This window comes from Theropithecus gelada, chromosome 12 (genome assembly GCF_003255815.1).
Source record: "Theropithecus gelada isolate Dixy chromosome 12, Tgel_1.0, whole genome shotgun sequence".
NCBI lineage: Eukaryota > Metazoa > Chordata > Mammalia > Primates > Cercopithecidae > Theropithecus > Theropithecus gelada.
The window spans coordinates 66,806,685-66,832,759 of record NC_037680.1 but is presented as its reverse complement, the minus strand read 5'-3'; the positions used below and the strand labels follow the sequence as shown (position 1 = coordinate 66,832,759).

Sequence of the window (26,075 nt, the reverse complement as noted above, 5' to 3'; positions counted from 1 at the left end):
AAAAGCAAATGAACTTCATTCAATGAAGAATGGGATGAGATTTGTTCTTCTGGATATCCCTTATATAAGAATATGTACTGTCACACACATATATGTATATGAATATATTATTGTGTATATGTGCATATGCATATAATTTTAATGAGTTTGTGTTTACAATATGTTTATACCATCTTCTGTTGCATTTGAATAGAAGTGGGAACAAGATCCCGAAACTTTCCTGATCATTATAAAGGGAGCTGGAGGAAAGGCTTTCTGTGCTGGGGGTGATATCAGAGGTAAAAACTTTTCCCTTTCACCTGAATGCTTCCCCGCCCCACTAAAACTGATCAAGTATTGTCAAATTTTTGTAGTAATTTGTAATTTGCTTTACTTTTTAGAACTTTTTATTGTAAAGTTAATACATTCTTAACTTAGAAAAAAGAAAAATTTGAAGACTTAACTTTCTGCAGTTAGTATTAGCAAATGAGGAAAATAGCTGATTTTTTTTCTCACTACACAAATACCCTTTTGAAATTTAAATATGTTGTCTCTCTCCCTGAATCATCACAAATAACATGTCCAGTTAGGGTATATGGGTCCACTTTATATTTTAGAACAGCTGATATTAAGCAGTTTTGTTAGTCTTATGACCTATCTGGCCATGTTGACTTGCCATTCTCCAAAAATGATGTGCTCTCACATGTTCATAATTTTTCCTATGCTTCCCACTATTCATGATCCCAAAGCAACCATCTTCTATGTACTTATTTATAGCATTTATCCTGTTACATTGTAAATATACTTTACATGTGTTTAAACATGCTGAGCTAAAAAGAGAAACTGTCTTTATTTTTCATAGTTGTTCAGGTCAGTCTGTCTATACACATTTAAATGTTAAAGACAGAAGAAATGTCTGTTCTCAGCATCAGTGTCATGGTCATAATCACTATAATCATGATTATAGTATAATCATGAGATTATACTATATAATCTCTGATTATATGTAGTATAATATACTATATATAATATACTCTGAGTATATATAGAGACACTGATGCTGAGAACAGGCATTATAGTATAATCGTGATTATAGTCATAATCACTATAATTGTCCGTATTATATATACAGTATATTGAAACTTTTTATATTTTGTATTTTGTTCCTTGTGGAATTGGTAGGGTTCGGGGATTGTTTTTTTGTTTGTGTTTTAATTTTATTTGTTTGTTGTATTAAGACAACCATCTTTGGGCTTATTCACCAAACTTACATAAACCATTACCTTAGGAATAGGAAAAAAGCTGGATTCAGGATATAATTTCAGATACTTATTAATGCATTTTAAAATTGCAGTTTAATGAAAACTTTGCTTAAACTGATCTGTTAACTGAATTGTTTTTGAAATCTGTTGTTTTGCCTACAACATGCATTTTTAAATTATTATTTATTTATTTATTTATTTGTTTATTTTTTTGAGACAGAGTTTCACTCTTGTCACCCTGGCTGGAGTGCAGTGGTGTGATCTCTCCTCACTGCAACCTCCACCTCCTGGGTTCAAACAATTTTCCTGCCTCAGCTTCCTCAGTAGCTGGGATTACAGGTGCCTGCCACTATGCCCTGCTAATTTTTGTATTTTTGGTAGAGACGGGGTTTCACCACGTTGGCCAGGCTGGTCTTGAACTCCTGACCTCAGGCGATCCGCCTGCCTCAGCCTTCCAACAATGTGCATATTTTTAAAATACTGTTTTTCAGCCTTGAGTTAGCCTTTCATCTGGCCTGTGATCTTGTCAGTTTATAGATGGGCAGAGCTTTGTGTGTTGAGTTTATTAGCTTCTTCTGACTGAGCTATTTCTGCATATAGGCCTAATTTTATACTGATGTTTGGAAGTAACAGTTACAAATTGTAGAATTATTGTAGTTTACACATATAAAGCAGTGGATTCAAGTCCAGGAAATGTAGTTCCTTGAAAGATTGTAGTCCAAAACGATAAGTGGACACTCAGAAAATTTTCAAAAAATGATTGTGAAGGACATTTAATTTTAATTTAGATGGAACTAATTGATTAGAATAAAAATTAGGTCAGAAAAAGATTTGAAGGAAATTTGAGAAGGTTTTTGAGGTAAAAGAGTTTCATTCCAAAGGCGATAAAACTTACGTTCTTTTCCTTTTAGAATTGGTAAGCAGTGATAAGAGCTGAATAAAAGATGATAGACAATGACAGTCATTTTTTGTTTGTTTGTTTAGGTATATATCAGTGAAACCTCAGAGTGGTAAAAGTAGATGTCAGATCTTTCTTTTAAAAACCAGTAAAAGGGCTGGGTGCAGTGGCTCACACCTGTAATCTTAGCACTTTGGGAGGCTAAGGTGGGAGGATTACCTGAGCTCAGGAGTTCAAGACCAGCTTGGGCAACATGGTGAAACCCCGTCTCTACTAAAATACGCCTGTATTCCCAGCTACTTGGGAGACTGAGCCAGGAGAATTGCTTGAACCTGGGAGGTAGAGGTTGCAGTGAGCCGAGATCACGCCACTGCACTCCAGCCTGGCGACAAGGCAATACTCCGTTTCAAAAACAAACACCCCAAAAAACTAGGAAAAGAAGTCAACATATGAAACATTTTGAAGGAAGAGATAACAGAATTCTAGAGTTAAGAGGCCCAAGCCGGCAGATCACCTGAGGTTGGGAGTTTAAGACCAGCCTGGCGAATATAGTGAAACCCTGTCTCTACTAAAAATACAAAAATTAGCCGGGCTTGGGGGTGCATGCCTGTAATCCCAACTACTTGGGAGACTGAGGCAGGAGAATTGCTTGAACCCGGGAGGTAGAAGTTGCAGTGAGCCAAGAGCCAAGATTGTGCCACTGCACTCCAGGGTAACAAAGCAAGATTCTGTCTCAAAACAGACAAAAAACAAACAAGAGAATTCTGGAGTTAGTGTAAAAATCGGTAGACAACATTTTGTGTGTAATACTTTCCCGTAAAGGAGGAAACATATTTATGAAATGTTTAGTTTGTGTTTTAATAGATAAATCTCAAAGGACTTAAAGATAGGAAAGGCATATGAGTTGCAGTATATAGAAGAGGAAACTTGGTTAGCAGTCTTGAGATTGACTGGAGGAAGAATATGGTAGGAGATGTGAACTCTGGGTAATAGAAGATTGCAATAGAAGTGAAACCATTTGATAGTGTTCACTATTCAGTAGATATTTACTGAGCATTTGTTTTTTAAGCCAGGTAATGGTATGCTGTAGCAATGTCTTTGAGAAGTTACATTTCTATTTATGTTAGTAAATAAGAATGTCAGTATATTATTTACCTGTCTAGCCTCACCTTTTCCCTTTGCCCTTTAGTCTTTTAAAACTGTTTGATTCTTGATTTTACTCTTCTTTCTTGACTTTGAGGCTTTGTAGGGTACTGCTTCCCCTACTCAGAATTTTTCTTCCTGTCATTTTCTAGGAAATTCCTATTTACCTTTTCAAACTTGGCTTAGGGTTACCTCTTCTAGGAAGCCTTCTTTTAATTAATTACACATCTCCTGCTCCCATTCTCACAGCACCCCAATTCTTATAGGAGAAAGAATATGTTTTAGTATCAATCTGAACTCCAGGACAGCCATCTTGTGTTGTTGTCTTTATTATCTGCAGCACCTAAAACATTACTTGATATGTAGTAGATGCTCAGTAAATATTTCATGGGGGAAATGGATGTGACAGAAATATTTAAGGACATGGAGTACGTTGTAGCGCTATACACACACAGGTATAATACATTTTGTATTAAGATATATTACCAAAAGAAATGTATGTCTAGCAAATGTTAATTTAAGTGCTAGAGAAAATAATCAAAAGAAAATGTGGTTTGCTACAATATATTATTATTTTTTTTTAAAGACACAGGGTGTCACTCTTCTGTCCAGGCCAGAGTACAGTGGTATGATCCTGGCTCACTGTAGCCTCAGTATCCTGGGCTCAAGTAATCCTCCTGGCTCAGCCTCCTGAGCAGCTGGTACTACAGGCACATGGCACTGCAGCCAACTAATAAAACATTTTTTGTTGAGTCTCACCAGGCTGGTCTCAAACTCCTGGCCTCAAGGAATCCTCCCACGTGGTTTCTCAAAGTGCTGCAATTACAGGTTTGAGCCACCATGCCCAGCCTGTAATTTCGAATGTAACATTTTGTAAGAAGCATGGAAAACAAGAATAGGAATTTTTGCCTCGAAGCTTTGACTTTGGACTATGGATCTGTGACTATAATATAATTTCTGTGGCAGGGGCAACTATAAAACTTTAACAAGTCATTTTAGAGTACTCCTTTTCCCCCAGTATTTAATTATCATAATACTTTTGATCTAGTTGACAACGTTGACTATTAAATCGTTTTTTTTTATTTGTAATCTTTCCTTCCTAGTGATCTCGGAAGCTGAAAAGGCAAAACAGAATATAGCTCCAGTTTTCTTCAGAGTAGAATATATGCTGAACAACGCTATTGGTATGTGTGTTCTGCTCAGAGCTTTGGAAATGGAATAAAGAAATGAGGTGACAACCGGGTGCAGTGGCTCACGCCTGTAATCCCAGCACTTTGGGAGGCTGAGGTGGGCGGATCACGAGGTCAGGAGTTCGAGACCTTTCTGGCTAACACAGTGAAACCCCATCTCTACTAAAAGTGCAAAAAATAAGCCGGGTGTGGTAGTGGGTGCCTGTAGTCCCAGCTACTCGGGAGGCTGAGGCAGAGAATGGCATGAACCTGGGAGGCGGAGCTTGCAGTGAACTGAGATAGCGCCACTGCACTCCAGCCTGGGTGACAAAGCGAGACTCTGTCTCAAAAAAAAAAAAGAAATGAGGTGGATGTATGTACTTTGTTAAAAATGTAATCAATAGGCAGTCTTACTTAAACTTTTAATACCATGTGCCAGGCATAAATAAAGTTGATTAAACAATTTTGAGTGCTTATTTAAAAACAGTAACCCTTTAATATTAGTAGGCTATACTTAACTGCAGTTTGTTAAAAAATCAATATGAGGCCGGGTGCGGTGGCTCACGCCTGTAATCCCAGCAATTTGGGAGGCTGAATGGGTGAATCACCTGAGGTCAGGAGTTTGAGACCAGCCTGGCCAACATGGTGAAACTCCATCTCTATTAAAAATACAAAAATCAGCTGGGTGCGGTGGCACGTGCCTATAATCCCAGCTACTCGGGAGGCTGAGGCAGGAGAATCAGCTTGAATCTGGGAGGTGGAGGTTGCAGTGATTCGAGATCGCACCACTGCACTTCAGCCTGGGCAACAAAGCGAGACTCCGTCTCAAAAAAAAATCAGTATGAGAATATGGATTTCTGATCATGTGGTAGCTTTAGCTTTCTTGGGGGAAAAACCGTGGGTTCCAGTTTTCTCTATAAAATGAAGTATATAGTATCATTTCCTAATTCTTAAAGAACTTGGGAATAAAAATTTCTTTATATTCAAGGTTCAAGGTTTCATTGGAGGTGAAGCAGTGTTTTTATCAAGCATGTGTTTCAAAAGTTAAGATACAGGAAGTAACATAATAAGTACTTGTGTACCCTCTAGCCCAGAATTAACAGACATCAATATTTTATTTTTGCTTGTTGATTTAAAATGTCTTCAAAAGAAATATAATACTGCAAGTCTGGAAGTTACATTTCAGTTCATTTTTTTGCTTTCCTCAGTGCCATTACTTTCCCCAGAAGCAACCATTTATCCCTCCTCAAAAACAACCATTGTCATTAATTTTCAGTGTATTCTCCTAGACCATATTTGACATTTTTACTAAATATTTATGAACTAAAAGATTTTAAGTTAGAATTTGATTGAGTACGTGATATTAAAGTATTTTGACATAGTTGAAAAAATAAATTCAGTTTTTCTCATGTGCCTTTTAGACAAACATATTTATATATTGGCATAAAAACATGAATTAATATCTAGTAGATTAAACACATGGGGATATATATGTTTTTGTAAAAACGAATTGATGAAAATAATTACTAAGTGATGAAAAAAACTGTGCAATAATTTAACATTGAAGTATTTAAAATAGTAAAACATAAGTTTATTTTAATTTTATTATTTATTTATTTATCTTTTGAGACAGAGTCTTGCCCTGTCACCCAGGCTGGAGTGCAGTGGTGCGATGTTGGCTCACTGCAGCCTCTGTCTCCCAGGTTCAAGTGATTCTCCTGTCTCAGCCACTTGAGTAGCTGGGATTACAGGCATGCACTACCACACCCGGCTAATTTTTGTATTTTAATTAAAGACAGGTTTCACCATGTTGGCCAGGCTGCTCTCGAACTCCTGACCCCAGGTGATCCACCTGCCCCGGCCTCCCAAAGTGGTGGGATTACAGGCGTGAGCCATTGCACCTGCGGTGTATAAGTTTAAATGTTTAAGTTTAAAGACAAAATAGAAATGCAGAACATTGTATCATATTTTATACAGCAAAGTAGACAAATAGAGGCTTCCATTTTTTAAGCTTTCCAATTCCTTTTGTTTTTTAGCTTTTATTTTAGGTTTGAACTAAAAGATTTTTACTTTGTATTTAGAAATTTACGTAAATACTATCTTACTGTGTATACCATTCCATAAATTGTTTTTAACAACATGGAATATAACTCTTCTGTGGTATCCAATATTATGATTATATCCCACATTAATTATCTGTTCTACATTAATGGATATTTTAGCTTCCAATAGTTACTAACATAGATAGTTGTACTCTTGTACGTGCTCCCTTATTTCCCATGCGCAAAAGTTTCTCCAGAAATAGTATGTAGAATGGATAGATCATAGTGTTTATGCATCATTACTTTGTTTCCAAATTCTTTAAGATGCGTTTTCTACATGTCTTTTGTCTTGGCTGCTGTTGGACTTTGGGTCTTCCATATGAATTTTAGAATTGTTTCATCTGGTTTCACAAAAGTTTCTACTGAGATTATGATTAGACTTAGAATGAATTATGGGTTAATTTGGAGGGAGTTGACATCTTTGAGATGGAGTCTTCTCAACCATAATGTAGCATAGCTCTTCCTTTTTTTTTGTTTTTTTTAAAGATAGGGTATTGGTCTGTTGCCCAGGCTGGAGTGCAGTGGCATGATCACAGCCCACTGCAGCCTCAACCTCCTATGCTTAAGTGATCAAGTGTTCCTCCCACCTCAGCTTTCTGAGCAGCTGGGAGCACAGGTGCTTGCCACCACACCTGGCTATATATTTTTTAAGAGATGGAGTTTTGCTGTATTGCTCAGACTTATCTCATACTGCTGACCTCAAGCAATCCTCCCACCTTGGCCTCCCAAAGAGCTTAGATTACAGGTGTCAGCCACCACACTGAGCCCTGGTTTTTTGTTTAAAATCAAAGGTTAAGTTGTTAAATGATAACGAATAGATAGGATTGTGTTGGATTGACATTTAAAAATACGTATTTTATAAGCCATACATTTAGTCATCTTTGGTGTTTCTTGCTAAAATTTCCTAGGGAGAATCTTGAGTATATATAATGTGGGTTTTTTTAAGAAAAAGGGAATGTATTATAAACACTGTAACTAAAATTACAGCTCTATTTCTTTCAGGTTCTTGCCAGAAACCTTATGTTGCACTTATTCATGGAATTACAATGGGTGGGGTAAGTAGACTTTTTACTCCGATCATTGATGTGAGTTGTATTAAAAATAAGTTAATAATTATTAAACAGAAGTGAGCTGATGAATGTAATATAATAGACCTCATTGAAACGTAATTGTGTGGATTTTGGATGCTGACAGATTTGAGATATAATATTTGCTTATAGCACTTTTAGACTTTTATCCCAGCCCAAAAGAATATTTTATGTTCTTAATTATGTTATATGGCTGGGCATGGTGCCTCACATCTGTAATCCCAGCACTTTGGGAGGCCAAGGTGGACAGATCGCTTACGTTAGGAGTTTGAGACCAGCCTCGCCTACATGGTGAAACCCTGTTTCTATTAAAAATACAAAAATTAGCTGAGCATGGTGGCACACACCTGTGATCTCAGCTACTCAGGAGGTTGAGGCACGATAATTGCTTGAACCCAGGAGGTGGAGCTTGCAGTGAGCTGAGATTGCACTACTGCACTCCAGCCTGGGTAACAAAGTGAGACTATCTCAAAAAATAAAAAAAAATATATATATATACACACACACACACACACACACACATTATATGCTATTTTAATTTTTTGAATTAGCAAGTTTTTTTAAGCAATGGAAAGTTATCTTTTAATATATAGAGCCTTTTTTCTACTTAAAAATAGGAGCTTCAGAAGAGAAACTAGAATGTTGAGTTTTTTTTTTTTAAATTCAGTATTAGAGATTTGGTTGCCTAAATTGTACCTGTTACTCAAAATTTCACCTTAGTGGAAGTGTTTGGATTCTTTTTTTTTTTTTTGAGACGGAGTCTCGCTCTGTTGCCCAGGCTGGAGTGCGGTGGCGCGATCTCGGCTCACTGCAAGCTCCACCTCCCGGGTTCACGCCATTCTCCCGCCTCAGCCTCCGAGTAGCTGGGACTACAGGCGCCCGCCACCACGCCCGGCTAGTTTTTTTTTTGTATTTTTAGTAGAGACGGGGTTTCACCATGTTAGCCAGGATGGTCTCGATCTCCTGACCTCGTGATCCACCCGCCTCGGCCTCCCAAAGTGCTGGGATTACAGGCTTGAGCCACCGCGCCCGGCCTGGATTCTTTATGAAGTTCTCTGTAACTGCATTTCTGTCAGTTGACAAATATTCTGCCTCTGTGCTATTACAGAGAAGTCTAAAATGTAACTGACATTGATTAACTTGACCTGGAGTTAGAGAAAACATGAAATAATTTCAAAACAATTGGTAAATTGTAAGGTACTGACAAAGATTAGCCTTTAAAGAAGTGAGGGGTCAGAATGGGTCTTCATGGCAGGAAAGGGCTGCATGGAGAGAAGATGGTGAATTGAACTGAGCCTAGAAAGGTAGTGGAGGAGAGAAAAAGTAATGTCTTTTCCTCACTGATTGCAGGGGTCATGGCCAATATCCGTATAACAAACGACAGATTAACAATAGAGAAGCATAACACATTTATTTAATCAAAGTTTTACATGACATGGGAGCCTTCAGAAATGAAGACCCAAAGACCCACAGATCCAGGAAAAACTGTGTTTTTGTGTGTAAGTTCAACGAACAATGGATGGTCACATAGAAGTATGATTGTACAAAAACGGTATTATTCATTAGTAATAAATGGGGGAACTTAGGTAGGCTTGTTTGTTGAGATTCTTCTTGGCCTCTCTGTGTAACATTCCTTTCCTCCAGGTATAGAATGGGGCCCTTGTCACATGAGGGTTTAATGACTTTCAAGGCCAGGTGTCGTGGCTCATGCCTGTAATCCTAGCACTTCGGGAGGCTGAGGTGGGTGAATCGCTTGAGGCCAGGAGTTCGAGACCAGCTTGGGCAACATGGCGAAACCCCATCTCTACTAAAACTACAAAAATCAGTTGGGTGTGATGGTGCGCACCAGTAATCCCAGCTACTGGGGAGGCTGAGGCACGAGAATTGCTTGAACCTAGGAGGTTGTGGTGAGCTGAGATCATGCCATTGCACTCCAGCCTGGGTGACAGAGCGAGACTCTGTGTCAAAAAAAAAAAAAAAAAAAAAATACTTTCAGAAGAGGTAGGTTAGAGAACTTCTTTATGGCCAACTGTCCCACAAAAAGGTGGGGGAAAGTCACAGTGGCCTCCAAGTGGCCATAGTTTGGGGTAGCATGTCCTGAGCCATGCCAATAGGCAGGACATAGGTAGGTAGGGCCCAGGTAGGTAGAGTCTAGGTAGGTAGGTAGTATGAGGCCAAAAGGTGGAATTTTTGAAATTCCACCTGTTCAGTGTTTTAAGGAACGATTTGGAATACAGGTAGTTCCACACTTTGTTCTAGTAGAACCACCCTAAATAAGGACCGGAATTGCTTAGATCTTGCACATGATTTTGGGAAGGGATTCTACTAGCAAGGGCGATCTGTACCTCTCTGCTTGGCAGAAACTGAGTGTGGGTTTGTTGTGCTTTAACCTGGGGAAGATGAAAGCTCTCTGAAAAAAAATACTGTAGAATAAGAGGAAGGGAAAGAATCTGAAGCATTGAAGGAAGAGCTGCCCTGTGAATGTGAAAGAAACCAGGAGGAAATGAAGACAAAAACAATGGGCATACCCAACAGCGTGAAAAATAAATGTGACCCCATTAAAACAGGAAAGAAATCCCATAAGGAGAGAGCAGACTCAGGTGAAAGGGCTACAAGTTGAAAAAGGGAAACAGATAACAGGGAGGATGACGGGGAACTAATACACAGTAGCAAAACTGACATTCTGTTTTAATGGCATTAGATTAGAAAGAGATGAATTTAATGTTACAGATAGTAAAGTATCTGTGGAGAGTAAACTTGAGAAACTCTCACAAAGCATTAAAAAAATATGTAAGTGATAAAAATGAGTGTTTTGAGGTAATGACTATGAAAGAAAGTTACTGGGAACCCAAAAAAGGAGTGATAAATACTCCATTGAAAGTAAATCAAACACTTGGAACAGAAATAATGATCAGATATGATGAAATAAGACTTTAAGTAAAAACAAAAACTCCCAAACTCAGATATGTATAATTAAAGGAAACACAGAATTTCAGATAAGCGAAAAGAGACCCACACCTAGATAAAAGCTCAGGTAAATCTTTTAAAATTATAAACCTTAAGAGAAAAAAGCTAACTGTGAGTAGTCAGGCCAAGGAATCAAGGTAAATGGGGTGATTAGTGAATGCATGTTATATACAGATTTCTTCAGATTGCTCTGTTACACAGTGTGACAGAAGTCAATGGGTTGAGAAGTTGTGTAGTAGTTAGGATCCAAGAGTTTTCTCCCCAACTAAGCTGTTATTAGTATAATATAAAATAAAAATATTATCAGGAATGGTAAATATATTGCTGACATATTATTGAGAATATTTCAATAACTATTTGGTCTAGTTGACCAAGAGATCACTTAAAGTTATAACTCAAGACACTTTCTGATATGAAAGGATTGGTAAACTGCCCTTGGTGCTATTAAGTGGGCAGAACTTCCATTTTTTTACAGAAGCCTGAGGATTATATTGCTTTAGCACAGCATGTCTGAATGCACTGGCCATGTTCTTCAGTACTGGGGCTTGTATAGCGTTTGTATATATTCCTCATGTATAACAACCAAGAATATTTATTTCAAAAGAAAGACTGCAGTGAAACAGACCAAGACAATGTTGTCTTGAATAGATGAACATGCTGCTGCTGCTTCATACTGGTCTCTGTTTTCAGTATTTAAAGAACATAAATTACTTTCAAATAAATATATACTTTATATCAGCCTTTCTTAACCAGAATTCCACCAGAGGATTAAGTCTTAATGCCCTAAAATGTTCTTGGGTTTGCCTAGAGAATCCGTCTCTAGACTGGGGCCTAGCAGTCTGTTTGAACAAGCCAAGCTCTCCAAGTAATTCTGAGTCATGTTAATTTGAGAAATAGGGCTCTAAGCCATCCCTTGAATATAATTAATTAGTTCCTATTTCTGTCCTGTGCTTCTTGAATGGTACTAGTTACGTACTATCCTTGGAAGAATTGAGAATATAATCACATCATTTGCAGTGATCTGTGGTTCAGATGAGGAACCCCTGAGAAAGTTTGTTTTATACTATATTTTATCTGCTCCCTTAAAAAAATTGTGTCTTTTCTTCCATCAGGTATGCCCAACCACATGCATCCTTAAAGACTGAAGTTCTACCCTCTTTTTTAATAATCATACATAGTATGGATTGAGCATCTCTTGTCTGAAATGCTTAGGACCCGGAGTGTTTTGGATTTTGGAATATTTACAATATGTTATAAATAAAATTTCAGTGCTGCAAAAGAAATAGCACTCGAATATAACATTTTATTTTTAATTCTCAGCAAGGCGATGTACTTCTATAGAAGGGTGTGCCCTTACAGATGGAGCAGTGGTGAGCACACACCTGGAAAAGGAAGGGGGAAGGAGTTCTTATTCCTGATAAACATGGCCCCTGCTGCTGTGTCATTCCCCTATTGGCTAGGGTTAGACCAGACAGGCTAAACTAATTCTGATTGGCTAATTTAAAGAGAGTGATAGGGTGAGTGGTTTGGCAGAAAAAATGGTTATGGCAGAGCAGTAAATTGGAATGAGTCAGGGTGGAGCAGGTAATCGAGAAAGGTTGCGTTATGGGGAAGTTAAGTTTAAAAGTAGAAGGCAAAGAATTGAACATACACTGATCCTTTGAAGAGAAATTTAGAACTCATATCTAACAACTTAAATCTTAAATCCAAAAATCTGAAGTCTGAAATGTTCCACAATCTGAAATATTTGGAACACCAACGTGATACTCAAAGGAAATGCTCATTGGAGCATTTCAGATTTCAGAGTTTTGGATTCAGGATGCTCAACTTACACTACAATTAGATGTGATTTCTTCTTCCATTGAGTCAGTGCTTTCAGTCTGTACTCTAAGTTTGGTGTTTGTACTTTATTGTTACTTTATATCTCATCTTCCCAATTGTATTAGATGGTCTGGAAAGGGCAAGGATTATCCTACCTTTTTTTTGATTTGGCCTTCCCATAACAACTAGGAATGTACAGTTATAGAAAAATTTTTAAACAATTATACCCTAAATAATAAACATCTTGTATAGCCTTTGAAAGGGTAAACAACAGGCTGGAAGTGAACAGTCTCTTTTTTTTAGTAGTGGGGTTTTGTGTTTATCTTGGTTTTGAAGGCCACACTTTTCACGTCTGATTTACAAACTTCTGTGATTTGAGCATGGGTTGTCCCCACCAAAACCCATGTTGAGGCTTGTTTCCAATGTGGTGGTGTTGGGAGGTGGTGCCTTTAAGAGGTGATTATGTTGTTAAGATGGATTAGTATCTTTCTTGCAAGACTGGGTTAGCTCTTGTGGGAATGTTAGTTTCTGCGAGAGCAGGTTGTTGTAACGTGAGGTTGCTTCCTATGTTTTGGGCTTTTTACATGTGCCTGGTACCTCTTCTATTTCTCTGCCATGTTTTCATGTAACATAAGGCCTTCACTAGAAGCTGCCAGATGCAGCCTCTCAATCTTGAACTTTCCGGTTTGTAGAACCATCACCTAAATAAACCCGTTTTTGAATTTTGTTTTATAAGTTACCCAGTCTGTGTATTCTGTTACAGTAGCACAAAATGGACTGAGACAGAAAATTGGTACTGAGAAGTGTTGCTAATAACAAATACCTGAAAATGTGGAAGTGGCTTTGGAATTGGGTAATGGATAAACACTTGAAAGAGTTTGGAGGAGCAGGATAGAAAAAACCCTGTATTGCTGTGAACGGAACATTAAGGGTGATTCTGGTGAGGGCTCAGAAGACGACAAGGCTGTGGAAGATGTGGAACTTCTTAGAGATTATTTTAGTGATCATGGGCAGAATGCTAATAGAAATATGGACAGTAATGGCCATTTTGATGAGGACCCAGATGAAAATGAGGAACAAGATATTGGAATAAAGGGCATCCTTGTAATAAAGTAGCAGAGAACCTGGCTGGATTGGGTCCATGTCTGAGGGCTTTATGGAATTCAGGATTTTAGAGCCGTGAATTAGAATGCCTGAAAGAAGACCTATCTAACCCGCAAAGCATTCAGGCTGCTGCATGGCTACTTTTAATAGCTTACATTAAGCTGTGAGAGGGAAGAAAATGACTGAAGATGAAATTTATAATCAAAAGGGAAAGAAAGCAGAAAGATTTGGAAAACTCTCAGCCTGGCCATGTAAAGAGTGAAAAAATTTTTTGGGAGAGGAAACCAAGGTGTGGCCCAGCAATTTTTGCTAAGGAGAGTAGTACTTAATAGAAGGGATTATCAAGACAATGGGAGAAAGACCCTCAAGGCATTTCCGAGATCTTTGAGCCTCCCTTTCTCATCACAGGCCCAGAGCTCTAGCACAAATGGTTTTGGGTGATGGACTTGGGCCTCTGCCTATAAGCTTACTGCCCAGGGCTGCTTTGGGCCTCTGCTCCCAGAATTCCAGCACAGTGTTCCTCAGTTGTCCCCACTATGGCTCAAGTGGCCCTAGGTGCAACTTGACCTGCAGCTCCAGAAGATATAAGCCATAAGCCTTGGTGGTATCCATGTGGTGCTAATTCTGCAGGTTGTCAGAAAGCAGAGCTAGGAAGTCATGTGAGCCTCTACCTAGATTTCAAAGGATATATTATAGACAGTCTTGTGTCCAGGCAGAGACTTGTTGCAGGGGTGGAGCCACCACAGAGAGCCCATTCTGGAGAATGCCAAGTGGAATTGTGAGGTCAGAGCTAGAGCTGCCCTTGAGATTCTAGAACTGTGACACACTGGCAGCGCATGGCACCAGTTTGTAACTTCAACTGGAGAGAGCTGAAGTGTGGGCTTGTTAGCAGTGGTGGATCCGTACAGATTTGAAGCAACTTGATTCTTGCCTCCTCGAAGGAAAGAATTTGTCCAAGGGGCGTAAGGTAGAGTGAGAGACCAAGGCAAGTTTTTGAGCAAGAGTGAGAGTTTATTAAAAAGTTTTGGAACAGGAACAATGGGAAGTAAAGTATTCTTGGAAGAGGGCCAAGCAAGCAATTTGAGAGATTCAAGTGTTCTGTTTGGCCCTTAACTTGGGGTTTTATACATTGGCATGGTTCCGGGGTTTGAGTTTCTCCTGCCTTGATTTTTTCCTTGGGGTGGGCTGTCCGCATGTGTAGTGGCCTGCCAGCACTCCAGAGGGACCACATCCTCAGTGTGTTTTCTCAAGTTGTGTGCATGCTCATTTGAGGCATTTTTGCCTTGCTAAGTTGAACATTTTTAGAGGAAGGTCATATACCAGTTAAACTGCCATTTTGCGTCTTAGTGCACATGCTTGGGCCCACTCGCCTAACTCCTGAGATCTTAATGGGAAGCTGCTGATCACCAGCTTCAGGTGTTTTCTGTCTGCTGGGAGACTGCCTTTCCCTGCTGCCAGCTGCGACCAGTTATTTTAGGGAGACAGTTTAACAACCACCTGACCATCACTTGATTGTCACCTGACATGCTGGGTGTGGGGGAGTCCTCTGCCCTGCTCATGTCTGCCTAGCTACCTACTCTTAACTGGTTGAGCCCAGAAAGCTCTAGGAATAGGGTTGCTTGATACCTTGCGAGCCCACCTCCCCAACCCCACCCCAGTGTGCACAGGATTCAGACATGGAATGGAGATTACTCTGTAGCTTTAAGAGTTAATGTCTTCTTTCCTAGGGTTTAGACTTACTTGAGGCCTGTTACTCCTTTCTTTTGGCCTATTTCTGCCTTTTAGAATGGGAATGTTAGAAATGCTTGTTCCCCGCTGCTGCAAAGAAATAGCACTTGAACGTAAATTTAATTTTCTCAGCAAGGCCATTTTATTTTATGCAGAAAGAGTACACTTGCCAGCAGTTTTGCCACGAGAGTACAGCGAACAGAAGAGAGAGGGTCATTTATAACCTGACACAGTCACCCTCCTGCTGTGTCCGGTTTCCATTGACTGGAATGGTACCTCACATTCTGTATTTGTCCCGATTGGAACTTTCTAAAAGAGGCAAAGGCAGAGGAGAACAAAGGAAGGAGGAAGTAACTTGTGGAATGCTGAGCAAGGTAAAAACACCTCCAAATGAGGAAGAGGAACAAGATATGACCTAATGCTTGCTTGTACCAGTATAAGCATGCCAGGGCAAATATTTAGGCTAAATTGTGGGAGCTAAGAACACAAAGTACATTGATTTCTTTATTAAGGCTAGCAGGTATCTAAGAATGTTAGCACAGGTCTTTGAATAAATTTTGCTTCTAAGATAATTTACTATTTATTCCTAATTAGACAGGGAAGAAAGTCTCTTTGAAGAGGAACCTCTACTTTAGTTTTTACAGGAATACCCTATACCTGTCCTATCATTGTATCTTAGAAGTAGATAACTTGTTTTGATTTCACAGGCTTCACAGATGGGACTCTGGACTTTGGAATTTTGAGTTGGTGCTGAAACAAGTTAATACTTTGAGGATATGGAGCTAGAGTGAATGTATTTGTATGTGAGAAGGATATGAGTTTGGGAGGTCAGGGATGGAATGGTATGGTTTGAGTGTTTGTCCCCACCAAAACTCATGTTGAAACTTAATCCTGAATGTAACAGTGTTAAGAAGTGAGGCCTTTAAGAGGTGATGGGGTCCTGAGGGTAGAGTAGTTTGATCCATTCTTGGATTAATAGGTTATCACAGGAAGAATGGTTTAATTACCATGGGAATGGGTCTGTTTTAAAGGCCAGTTTGGCATGCTTTTGCCCCCTCACCACATGATGCCTTGCACTGCTGCTGGGCTCTGCAGAGAGTCCCCACCAGCAAGAAGGCCCTCAACAGATATGGCCCCTCAACCTTGGATTTCCCAATCTCCAGAAGAGCTGTAAGACATAGATTCCTTTACTTTGTAAATTACCCAGTCTCAGATATTCAGTTACAACAACAGAAAATTTAAGACACCAGCATTTCTTAATATAAGATGTTTTATGAACTCTAACTTCTGAAAATGTAATCCTCTAGATCAGTGGCACTCAACCTTGTTTGCACTTTAGAATCATTTGGAAGTCTTTTTAAAATTCCAGTGCCTAGGCTTTCCTTATCTCCCATAATCATCAAATTGGATAGTGGAGTGAAACCTAGGCTCTTTTTTTTTTTTTTTTTTTGAGATGGAATCTTGCTCTGTCGCCCAGGCTTTAGTGCAGTGGCGCGATGAGACCTAGGATTTTTAAAGCTCCCTGGTGTTACCAATGTGAAGGTAAGGTTAAAAACTGCTGCTCAGCAGGTTCTTATGTGTGGTTGTGTCTCCTGTGACTTTTTTCTAAATCTCCCAAAGACTGTTTTTCATGTTTTAGTTTGTATCAGAATAACCTGGAGGGCTTGTGAAAAAGCAGATTCTAGGCTGGGCATGGCAGCTCATGCCTGTAATCCTAGTACTTTGGGAGGTCTAGGCAGGTGGGTCACTTGAGGCCAGAGGTTCAAGACTAGCCTGGCCAATGTGGTGAAATCCCATCTCTACTAAAAATACAAAATTAGCTGGGTGTGGTGGCAGGGTCCTGTAATCCCAGCTACTCCAGAGGCTGAGGCAGGAAAATTGCTTGAACCTGGGAGGTGGAGGTTGCAGGGAGCCAAGATTGTGCCATTGCACTTCAGCCTGGGCAATAGAGTGAGACTCCATCTTAAAAAAAAAAAAAAAAGCAGATTATTTCCTTGCCCCATTTCTAGTTTAGTCTGGAATGTGGCCCAAGAATTTGCATTTCTAGCAAGTTCTCAGATAATGATGATTCTAGGGGGAGAGGAGTTCACTTTAGGAACAATTTTTGTAAGGTGTTCAGACTACAGTTTGTTCAAAAAGCCTTTATTTTCAGAATTTTTAGTAGAATTTTAGAATTACACATAATTGCTTAGTGTAGGCTTAGTATAGATACATTTTTAATCTGTTAAAAGAAAAACTTCATACAAATTTAACACTTTATCTGAGCAAAGAACAATTCATGAATCCGGCAGCATGCAGAACCAGAAGAGGTTGAGAGAGCTCCACCTTGCAACATGAGCAGTGAGCTTCCATAGGCTGAATGTGGAAGCAAATTAGAGAAATTACCTGATTGGCTACCACAAGGCATTTTGCCTTATTTGGGCATGGTGTGATGAGATGTTCACCCTGTATTGGTATGGTCTGATCAGTTGGCTGCCTATGATTGGCTGAAACTTGGCTGTGTGTTACAAAACTATACTCTTAAATTAGGTTTCAGTTTATTTCTTTACTAAGTTTGCATTTTTTTATGCAGGAACTCAAAGTGCAGAGAGACAGTCTCAGTTCAATGACTTCTGCTTATTTAACATACCCTAGTACTGAAAGAACTGTGAGAATAATATGGAGCTGGGATTACAGGCCCCTGCCACCACACCCAGCTAACTTTGTATTTTTAGTAGAGATGGGATTTCACCACATTGGCCAGGCTGGTGTTGAACTCCTGGCCTCAAGTGATCCACCCGCCTTAAAAGGCATAGGAATAGTACTTGTTTGATTCTGGTCAATAAATTTTTTCTTACAATAATGTAAGAAAGAATTTTGTTAAGAATTTGTACAGTCCAAAAGATGGCGCCATAGAGCTTGGTTTCCCCCTGCTTTCCTTTTGTTTTTATTATAGAAGGTATTATTTTTTTCCAGTATAGAAAATGACAGTTTTATTTTCTCTCGTTACCCACCATGAAGAGTAGCACAGCATTTTGTAGAGTCCCGGGATTGCTAAATTCTGTTATCTTTAAGATTTTAGAAATTCATTTACTCAGTTTTTTGAAATACAGTAAAATAAAAATGTTACTGAGTTCTCCACATGGTAGATCAGAATTATGTGAAATTATTCCAGTGTTTCTGAAACAATTTTTTTATGAATAGATACTTAAATGACTAAATTTATTCTGTTTCTGGGGAAGACAAATTTTGTTATCCTTTTGCCCTTTATATAAAACATCCGGGGTTGCATTTTAAGCTAATATGAGGGGACTTCAAAAAGTTTGTGGAAAATGGAATTAATTAAGATAGAAATAAAAAATAACTTTTTTTCTCAACATAAGCTCCATCAAATTTAAGATATTTCTTTTGTCAGCAGTGATACCAGTCATTTAGTCCATCCCTAAATAAATGAGGGTCCTGGGAATTTAAGTAAATGCAGCCTTTTTTATATTGGTAACTGAAGAAAAAAGGGTGCCATTTACAGATTTTTAAAGATTGGTGTGTTACTCTGTTCGGGTTGCTATAAAAGAATACCTGAGGCTGGGTAATTTATTTGGCTCACAGTTCTGCAGGGTGTACAAGAACCATGGCACTAGCATCTGCTTCTGGTGAGGGCTTCAGGTAACTTCCAGTTATAGCAGAAGGGGAAGGAGAGCTGGCATATCACATAGCGAGAGAGGGAGTGAGAAAGAAAGGAGACGCCACATTCTTTTAAACAGCCAGCTTTTGTATGAACTGATAGAGCGAGAACTTACTCATTACTCTGGGGATATACCAAGCCATTCATGAGCGATCTGCCCCCATGACCCAGACACCTTCCATTTGGCCCCACCTCTGATGTTGGAGAATAAATTTCAACATGAGATTTGGAGGGGACAGATATCCAATCTATATCAATTAGGAAACATAAAGGAGTCAGAAGGAACCAGATTGGGTTATAAGGTGGATGCCTAATAATTTCCCATTGAAACTCTCAAAATTGCCCTTGTTTGATGAGCAGAATAAGCAGGGGCATTTACGTAGTGTACGAGGAGTCTCTGATGAAACTTTGGGTGTTTTTCTGCTAAAGCTTTGGCTAAGTTTTTATGATAGTTCTTTGGTGCTCCAGAAAGTCAACCAGCAGCCTGCCTTTGAGCATCCCAAAAAATTGTTGCCAACCTTTGCTCTTGACCAGTCTGCTTGTGCTTTGACTGGACCACTTCTCTTGGTAGCCATTGTGGTTGTGCTTTATCTTCAGGATCATACTGGTAAAGCCATATTTCATCTGCTGTTACAATTCTTCAAAGAAATGCTTCAGGATCGCAGTCTCACTCAAAATTTCCGTTGAAAGATCTGTTCTTGTCTGCAGCAGATCTGGGTCCAATGATTTTGGCATTCATCGGATGGAAAGTTTGCTCAGCTTCAGTTTTTTAGTCAGAATTGTGTAAACTGAACCCATTATAAAAGAATTGTGGCATTAGCTATTGTTCATGCCGTTAGCCATTGATCATCTTCAGTTAGGGCACAAACAAGATGAATTTTTTTCCTCACAAATTAATGTGGATGGTCTGCCACTGTTGGCATCTTGAACATTTTCTCGTGCCTTCTTAAAATGAGTTATCTATTTGTAAACTGTTGATATCTTTGAGGCATTTTCCTCACAGACTTTTCACAACTCACCAGTGAGTTTACTTTTCTTCCACACAAGCTTTACCATAAATTTGATATTTGTTCTTGCTTCAATTTTAGCAGAATTCATGTTACTGTGATAGGGGCTCTTTCAAACGCTGTCTTATCCCTCTTAGGACCTCAAGCTAGATCCTGTTCTGGTATGTTATGACAAGTTAGTAAGAGTTTATGTTCATACAAAAAAATTTGAAGTTCATGCATAGTTTTTTTGCAATAATGCATATTCCGTGAACTTTTTGAAGATTCCTTGAATATAACAGAAATGCATATTTGTTTAAAAAATTAAGTAGATATAGAACAGAGGAAAATCCTTAAATTTTTGTTTCATACATGTAGTACCACTCCTATTTCCCTCCCCAACTGAACTGGATTTAAAGAACATTTTAGGTTCTTCTCTCCTTCTCTCTCTCCCTCTAGTCTTCCTTTTCTCCACCACCTCTTGCATTTTAAAATAGAAATGAAGTTGGCTACCCAACCTAACTCAAAATACGGCCCAGAATGGTATTGTTTTTGTGTTTCTCAGAGTGCTCTTAAGATGCTGCTAGTGAGAGGATTTTGTGATTATAGGAGACCACAATATGCCACCCTAAATATGCCACTTTGGCATAAGGATTTTTTTGAGCAGATTATTTTGAGAACCAGCAGACACAGGGTCATCTCTGAAAACAGTACAAGTTACTTTTTTGTAAGAGAAATGTGTACCTAGAAAGGAAATCTCTGTTTGTAAGAATGTCTCCCTTTCTGGGGAAGAGAAGGATGACCAAATGGCAAGAGACGCCTATCAACAGAGGCATCAACTTAATTCTGCAAAACAATCGTTTCTCTTATTTACCATGCTTTTTGTGGTTACCTTCCTTCACATTCTTCTTTCTAGTTGAAGTTGTTATGTAAGCTGGAGTTCTAGGCCCCCTCTTGGAGAGTTCTTATTTCTCCCTGGATAATCTCCTATCTATACATGACGTGTACATGTTAATAAACTGTTTTTCTCTTGTTAGTCTGTCTTGTTACAGCAGTCCCAGCTAAGAACTCAGAAGGGTAAGGGGAAAATCCGCCCCCCCACCCACAATCAATAATAGAAAATTAAGTTTTAAAGCGTATGTTAGAAAGGGCATGTTGTCATGACTAGAGCAGTGGGAACTGGAATGGAATAAAAATAATGAGCATATATATTACCCAAATGACTTTATTGCAGTACAAACCACCCACATGAAAGTTGACTAGTGCTCAGTTAAATGGGAACTACTGAATCAGATTATGTTTAGCCACTGATTAATGTCATTGAAGACATGTTCTTATTTTCATAAGAAGAATGAACAGTGCTCAAAGATTGAATTATGTTAATGTATTGCAAAGATTTGTTAGACATAATAGGTACCTTTTTCAGTTTTAAAAGGTGTTCTGTTTTTTGCTATTACTGACAGCTGAATAGAAGACATTTTAAGAAACTATTTTTTAATTAAATAATAAAGTGCTGCGTTTTTCATAACAACATTTATTTTACTTAGTATGGAACCTGAGAGGCCGGGCGCAGTGGCCCATGCCTGTAATTCCAGCGCTTTGGGAGGCCAGCATGGGAGAGTCACTTGAGACCAGAAGTTCAAGTCCAGCCTTGGCAATATAGCTAGACTCTGTGTCTCCAAAAAATTAACCAGGCATTGTGGTGCATGCCTGTAGTCCCAGCTACTTGGGAAGTTTGAGGCAGGAGGATTGTTTGAGTCTAGGAATTCAAGGCTGCATTGAGCCATGATTGTGCCACTGCATCTGAGACCCTGATGCAGGGGGGAAAAAAAAAAAAAAAAAAAAGAGAACCTGAGAGTTTATGAAAGAAGAGATGAAATAATTTTATTAAGTTAAGATTTTTAGAGAAACTTGTGAGTTCAGCTTCCTTTGGTATACTTCTTCCCACTCACCTATGTCATTTAAATCTCTTTTTTTAAAAAAAAAAACAAAAAACTGGAAGATATGAAAAGAGCTTTCTTTAAGACTGAAATATCAGTAACACAGCAGGAGCTGAGAGAGGAAAGATGGAGGGAAATTTCCCTTGGATTTCTAAGTGTATAGGTTGTATGTTTATATGCATTCATTTTTATCTATATTGATTATTGAACTTTCTCCAACTATGGATGGATATCTTGTTTTGATAGAGAGCGGTAGATCTCTCCTCATTCCCAGATGAGATTCTCTTAGATTTCCTTCTGTCTTATTAGGGGAGAGTTAGGATTGCTTCTACTTACTTATTTATTTATTTATTTATTTTTATTTTCATTTATTTTTGAGACGGAGTCTTGCTCTGTCACCCAGGCTGGAGGGCAGTAGTGTGATCTTGGCTCACTGCAACCTCCACCTCCTGGATTCAAGCAATTCTTCTGCCTCAGCCTCCCGAGTAGCTGGGATTACAAGTGCGTGCCACCACACCTGGCTAATTTTTGTATTTTTAATAGAGTTGAGGTTTCACCATGTTGGTCAGTCTCCCAAATTGCTGGGATTACTGGCATGAGCCACTACACCTGGCCGTAGGATTGCTTTGAGTTGCGTAGTTTCTTATGGTAAAATTTTCAGAGTCATTTAGTGTCTTAATGAGATTTTTTTTTTTTTTTAAACAGGTAAGCATTGGGTTATATTGATTTTTGAAGATGTAATGGATTATCATCTAAGTGATGTTCCTCTGGTGCTTGGCAATATACCACAGATGGTCTGTTTAATTGTATTTTACCACTTGTCTGTCTTATTAGATAGAGCCCTGTTTTTTACTTTCCTATACCCCATTTCCATCTACCCTTTAGCCCAGGGTTGTCTAAGTTGGAGAGCGCTTTCATTTTCTTACCAAGAACTTGACTTCACTGCCTTCTGTCCCCCTGCCTCCCCATTAAGGTATTGTATTCTGGGAAATTTTTGACTTGCTGGGAGTATAGATATTCTTGGCAATTTTGACAAACTTACAGATTCTGAGATGTACAGGGAGTTTTTTTTTTTTTTTTTTCCCATGGCCATTTCCTGTGGCTATACTGGTCAGGTTTTGGGTTCCTTTCATTTGTAATATGAAACCACCCTAGATTCAAGGTCAAGTGGCAGGCACTTTTGCCCTGTGCCTTTCTCATCTGGCCTTGATTCTGCCCCAGCCATGTTGGTTTGGATGATTTTTGGTCTAGAGGTTTCTATTTCTTACTGAGGCATGAAAGTATTTCAGAGAAGAAAAGTGGAGGAGAGCTCTTTGCCTGTAAAACGAGCTCATTCCCCTGAGGATATATGGATATGTGAGCTTCGAAACTAACTAGAGCCTGATTATTAATGACTTTAGCCATCATTTGAGATTGTTCTCAACTATTTCACTCAAGAAAGTGCAAAACTTATTGGATGTCTAGATGTGCTCGATACTGGTTGGGCTCTGGTGATAAAATACTGAACAAAACAGGCATGTTTTCTTTTCTCCTAGAGCTTACTGTCCAAACAGGCAAATGTGGGGTAGTCTGGAAATACATTAAACAGTACTAGCCTTAACTGTGTGTATGTGTGAATAGTGTAGTGATGGGGGTAGTGTAAGGAAAGCCTCTTGGAGGAAGTTATATTTAAGCTGAGACTTAAGGAAGGAGGAATTTAATGAAAAGTCGAGAGTAGTAAAAGAATGCAATATAGTTGGTTCATTTGTGTGAGGGTTTGATGCAGTGTTGAATGACAGTGTGTGAGTGGGAAGATAATAGCATATGTGAAAAAGAGATAAGAGAGAATTCATATTTGAGCAGAGTTCAGTGTGCCTACATTTTAGACTGTGGAGGAGATAGGGGTTAAATTCTGAGGCCATAGAGGTAAACAAGAAGCCAGATCAGCTCTCTTATAGGACGTGTTAAATAGTTGATCTTCAGATCAATATGGAGAGCTAATTAAGTGCTTTTTAGCAGGGGCAATGTCTAGAACAGATTTGCATTTTAGAAAGATAACTCTGGTGTGAAGAATTGACTGGAGGAGGGTGGGATTGGAAGTAAAGTGATTATTTAGGAAGCTGTTGCAGGGAACTGGGTGAGAGATTATGGTGATTAAACGTAAGATAGAGGCCAGACATGGTGGCTCACGCCTGTAATCCCAGCACTTTGGGAGGCCGAGGCAGTGGATCACCTCAGGTTGGGAGTGTGAGACCAGCCTGGCCAACATGGCGAAACCCTGTCTCTACTGAAAATTCAAAAAGTTAGCTGGGCCCAGTGGCACTCACCTGTAATCCCAGCTACTTGGGAAGCTGATGCAGGAGAATCGCTTGAAACCCAGGAGGTGGAGTGAGATTGCACCACTGCCCTCTAGCCTGGATGACAGAGCGAGACTCCCTCTCAAAAAAAAAGAAAAAAGAAAAGTAGGGTAGAGATAATGAAAGGGTAGATAGTTAGATTTAAGAGGGAGATTTTGGAGAAGACTTGATGGGTTTTGATGATGGATTGATTGTATGTGATGGATAAAGGTGAGTAAGAATGACTTTCAGGTTTCTAGGCTGGGCCATGGGATGAATGGTGGCACTATTTACTAACATTTGAGAAGAAAAGTGGCTATAGAGTGAGCTGGGGAGAGTGAAGGGAGATGAATTTAATTTTGGGCTGGACCTCCTAGAATGGTAGACTGTTAATACGTAAATAAGTTAAATATTTTCTCTCAATTATTTGTTGTTGAATATCATTTTTGTCATTTTAAAAATAACATGAATTATACATACCCAATAGCAAAAACTGTTTGGTGCTAATCCCTATGTGTTAGTCCATTAAAATATATTATTATATAATATATTAATATGTATTAAGATGCAATATGAGCCCATTAATATGAGAAACATAGTAAAAAGTCTTTGTTTTTACTTTGCAGCCTGCTGTTTTGTTAATCTAATGCATGTGGTCCCAGAGATATATTAAGAAACTTATTTAGGCCGGGCGCGGTGGCTCAAGCCTGTAATCCCAGCACTTTGGGAGGCCGAGGCAGGTGGATCACGAGGTCAGGAGATCGAGACTATCCTGGCTAACACAGTGAAACCCCGTCTCTACTAAAAATACAAAAAATTAGCCGGGCGTGGTAGCGGGCACCTGTAGTCCCAGCTACTTGGGAGGCTGAGGCGGGAGAATGGCATGAACCCAGGGGGCGGAGCTTGCAGTGAGCCGAGATCGCGCCACTGCACTCCAGCCTGGGAGACACAGCGAGACTCTGTCTCAAAAAAAAAAAAAAAAAAAAAGAAACTTATTTAATAGTCATAATAGTAACTTTTATGCCATACTGAAAGCATGTGTGATGACAAATCTACGTGAATTTCTAACAAAAGAAATTGAAGTGGTGCTATTTCAAAGCACCATTTATCCTGAGTGATAGTGGTAGGCTATCACATACTGTCCAATACTGTGATGCAGTGTTTATTCTGGGCAGGAGCTTACTCATTCCCTCTGGTTAGATTTAAATCCATGACTTTTTGTGTAAACATCAGTCATGTCACCCCATTGTGTATCTTTATGAGTTTGTCGTCTTCTTTACTCTGGTTATTAACTGTTTACTTTGGAATATTTACTTTTCGAGCACCAAGCTGAATTGTTTATGTGTGTCTGTGTTTATGCATTGAGGGATTAATCTTGCCATTAATATAAATCATGGGTGTTTAACTATGCCTTAAAATAACTTTAAATATCTTTTTTTTTAAAAAAAAAAAACAGGCGTAATAACTAAATTTATTTTTACTAGTACTTTTTAAAATTTTTATTTTACTTTAAGTTCTGGGATACATGTGCAGAACATGCAGGTATACATGTCCCATGGTAGTTTGCTGCACCTGTCAACCCATCATCTAGGTTTTAAGCCCCGCATGTATTAGGTATTTGTCCTAATGCTCTCCGTCCCCCTTGCTCCCCACCTCCTGACAGGCCCCGGTGTGTGATGATCCCTTCCCTGTGTCCATGTGTTCTCATTGTTCAACTCCTACTTATGAGTGAGAACATATGGTGTTTGGTTTTCTGTACCTGTGTTAGTTTGCTGGAAATGGTGGCTTCCAGCTTCATCCATGCCCCTGCAAAGGACACGAACTCATTTTTTTTTTATGGTTGCATAGTATTCCATGGTGTGTATGTGCCACATTTTCTTTATCCAGTCTGTCATTGATGGGCATCTGGGTT

The 26,075-nt window shown here is 39.0% G+C and overlaps 1 protein-coding gene across 2 annotated transcripts in view; it reads left to right on the top strand.

Moving 5' to 3' along the window:
* Positions 1–26,075, top strand: part of HIBCH (3-hydroxyisobutyryl-CoA hydrolase) — a 117,118-nt gene that overhangs the window by 25,033 nt on the left and 66,010 nt on the right. For both annotated transcript variants that reach the window (XM_025403891.1, XM_025403892.1), the window contains exons 4-6: positions 194–278; positions 4,386–4,466; positions 7,556–7,608. In XM_025403891.1, coding sequence (XP_025259676.1) covers positions 194–278; positions 4,386–4,466; positions 7,556–7,608 — 219 coding nt within the window. The remainder of the gene's footprint in view (positions 1–193; positions 279–4,385; positions 4,467–7,555; positions 7,609–26,075) is intronic.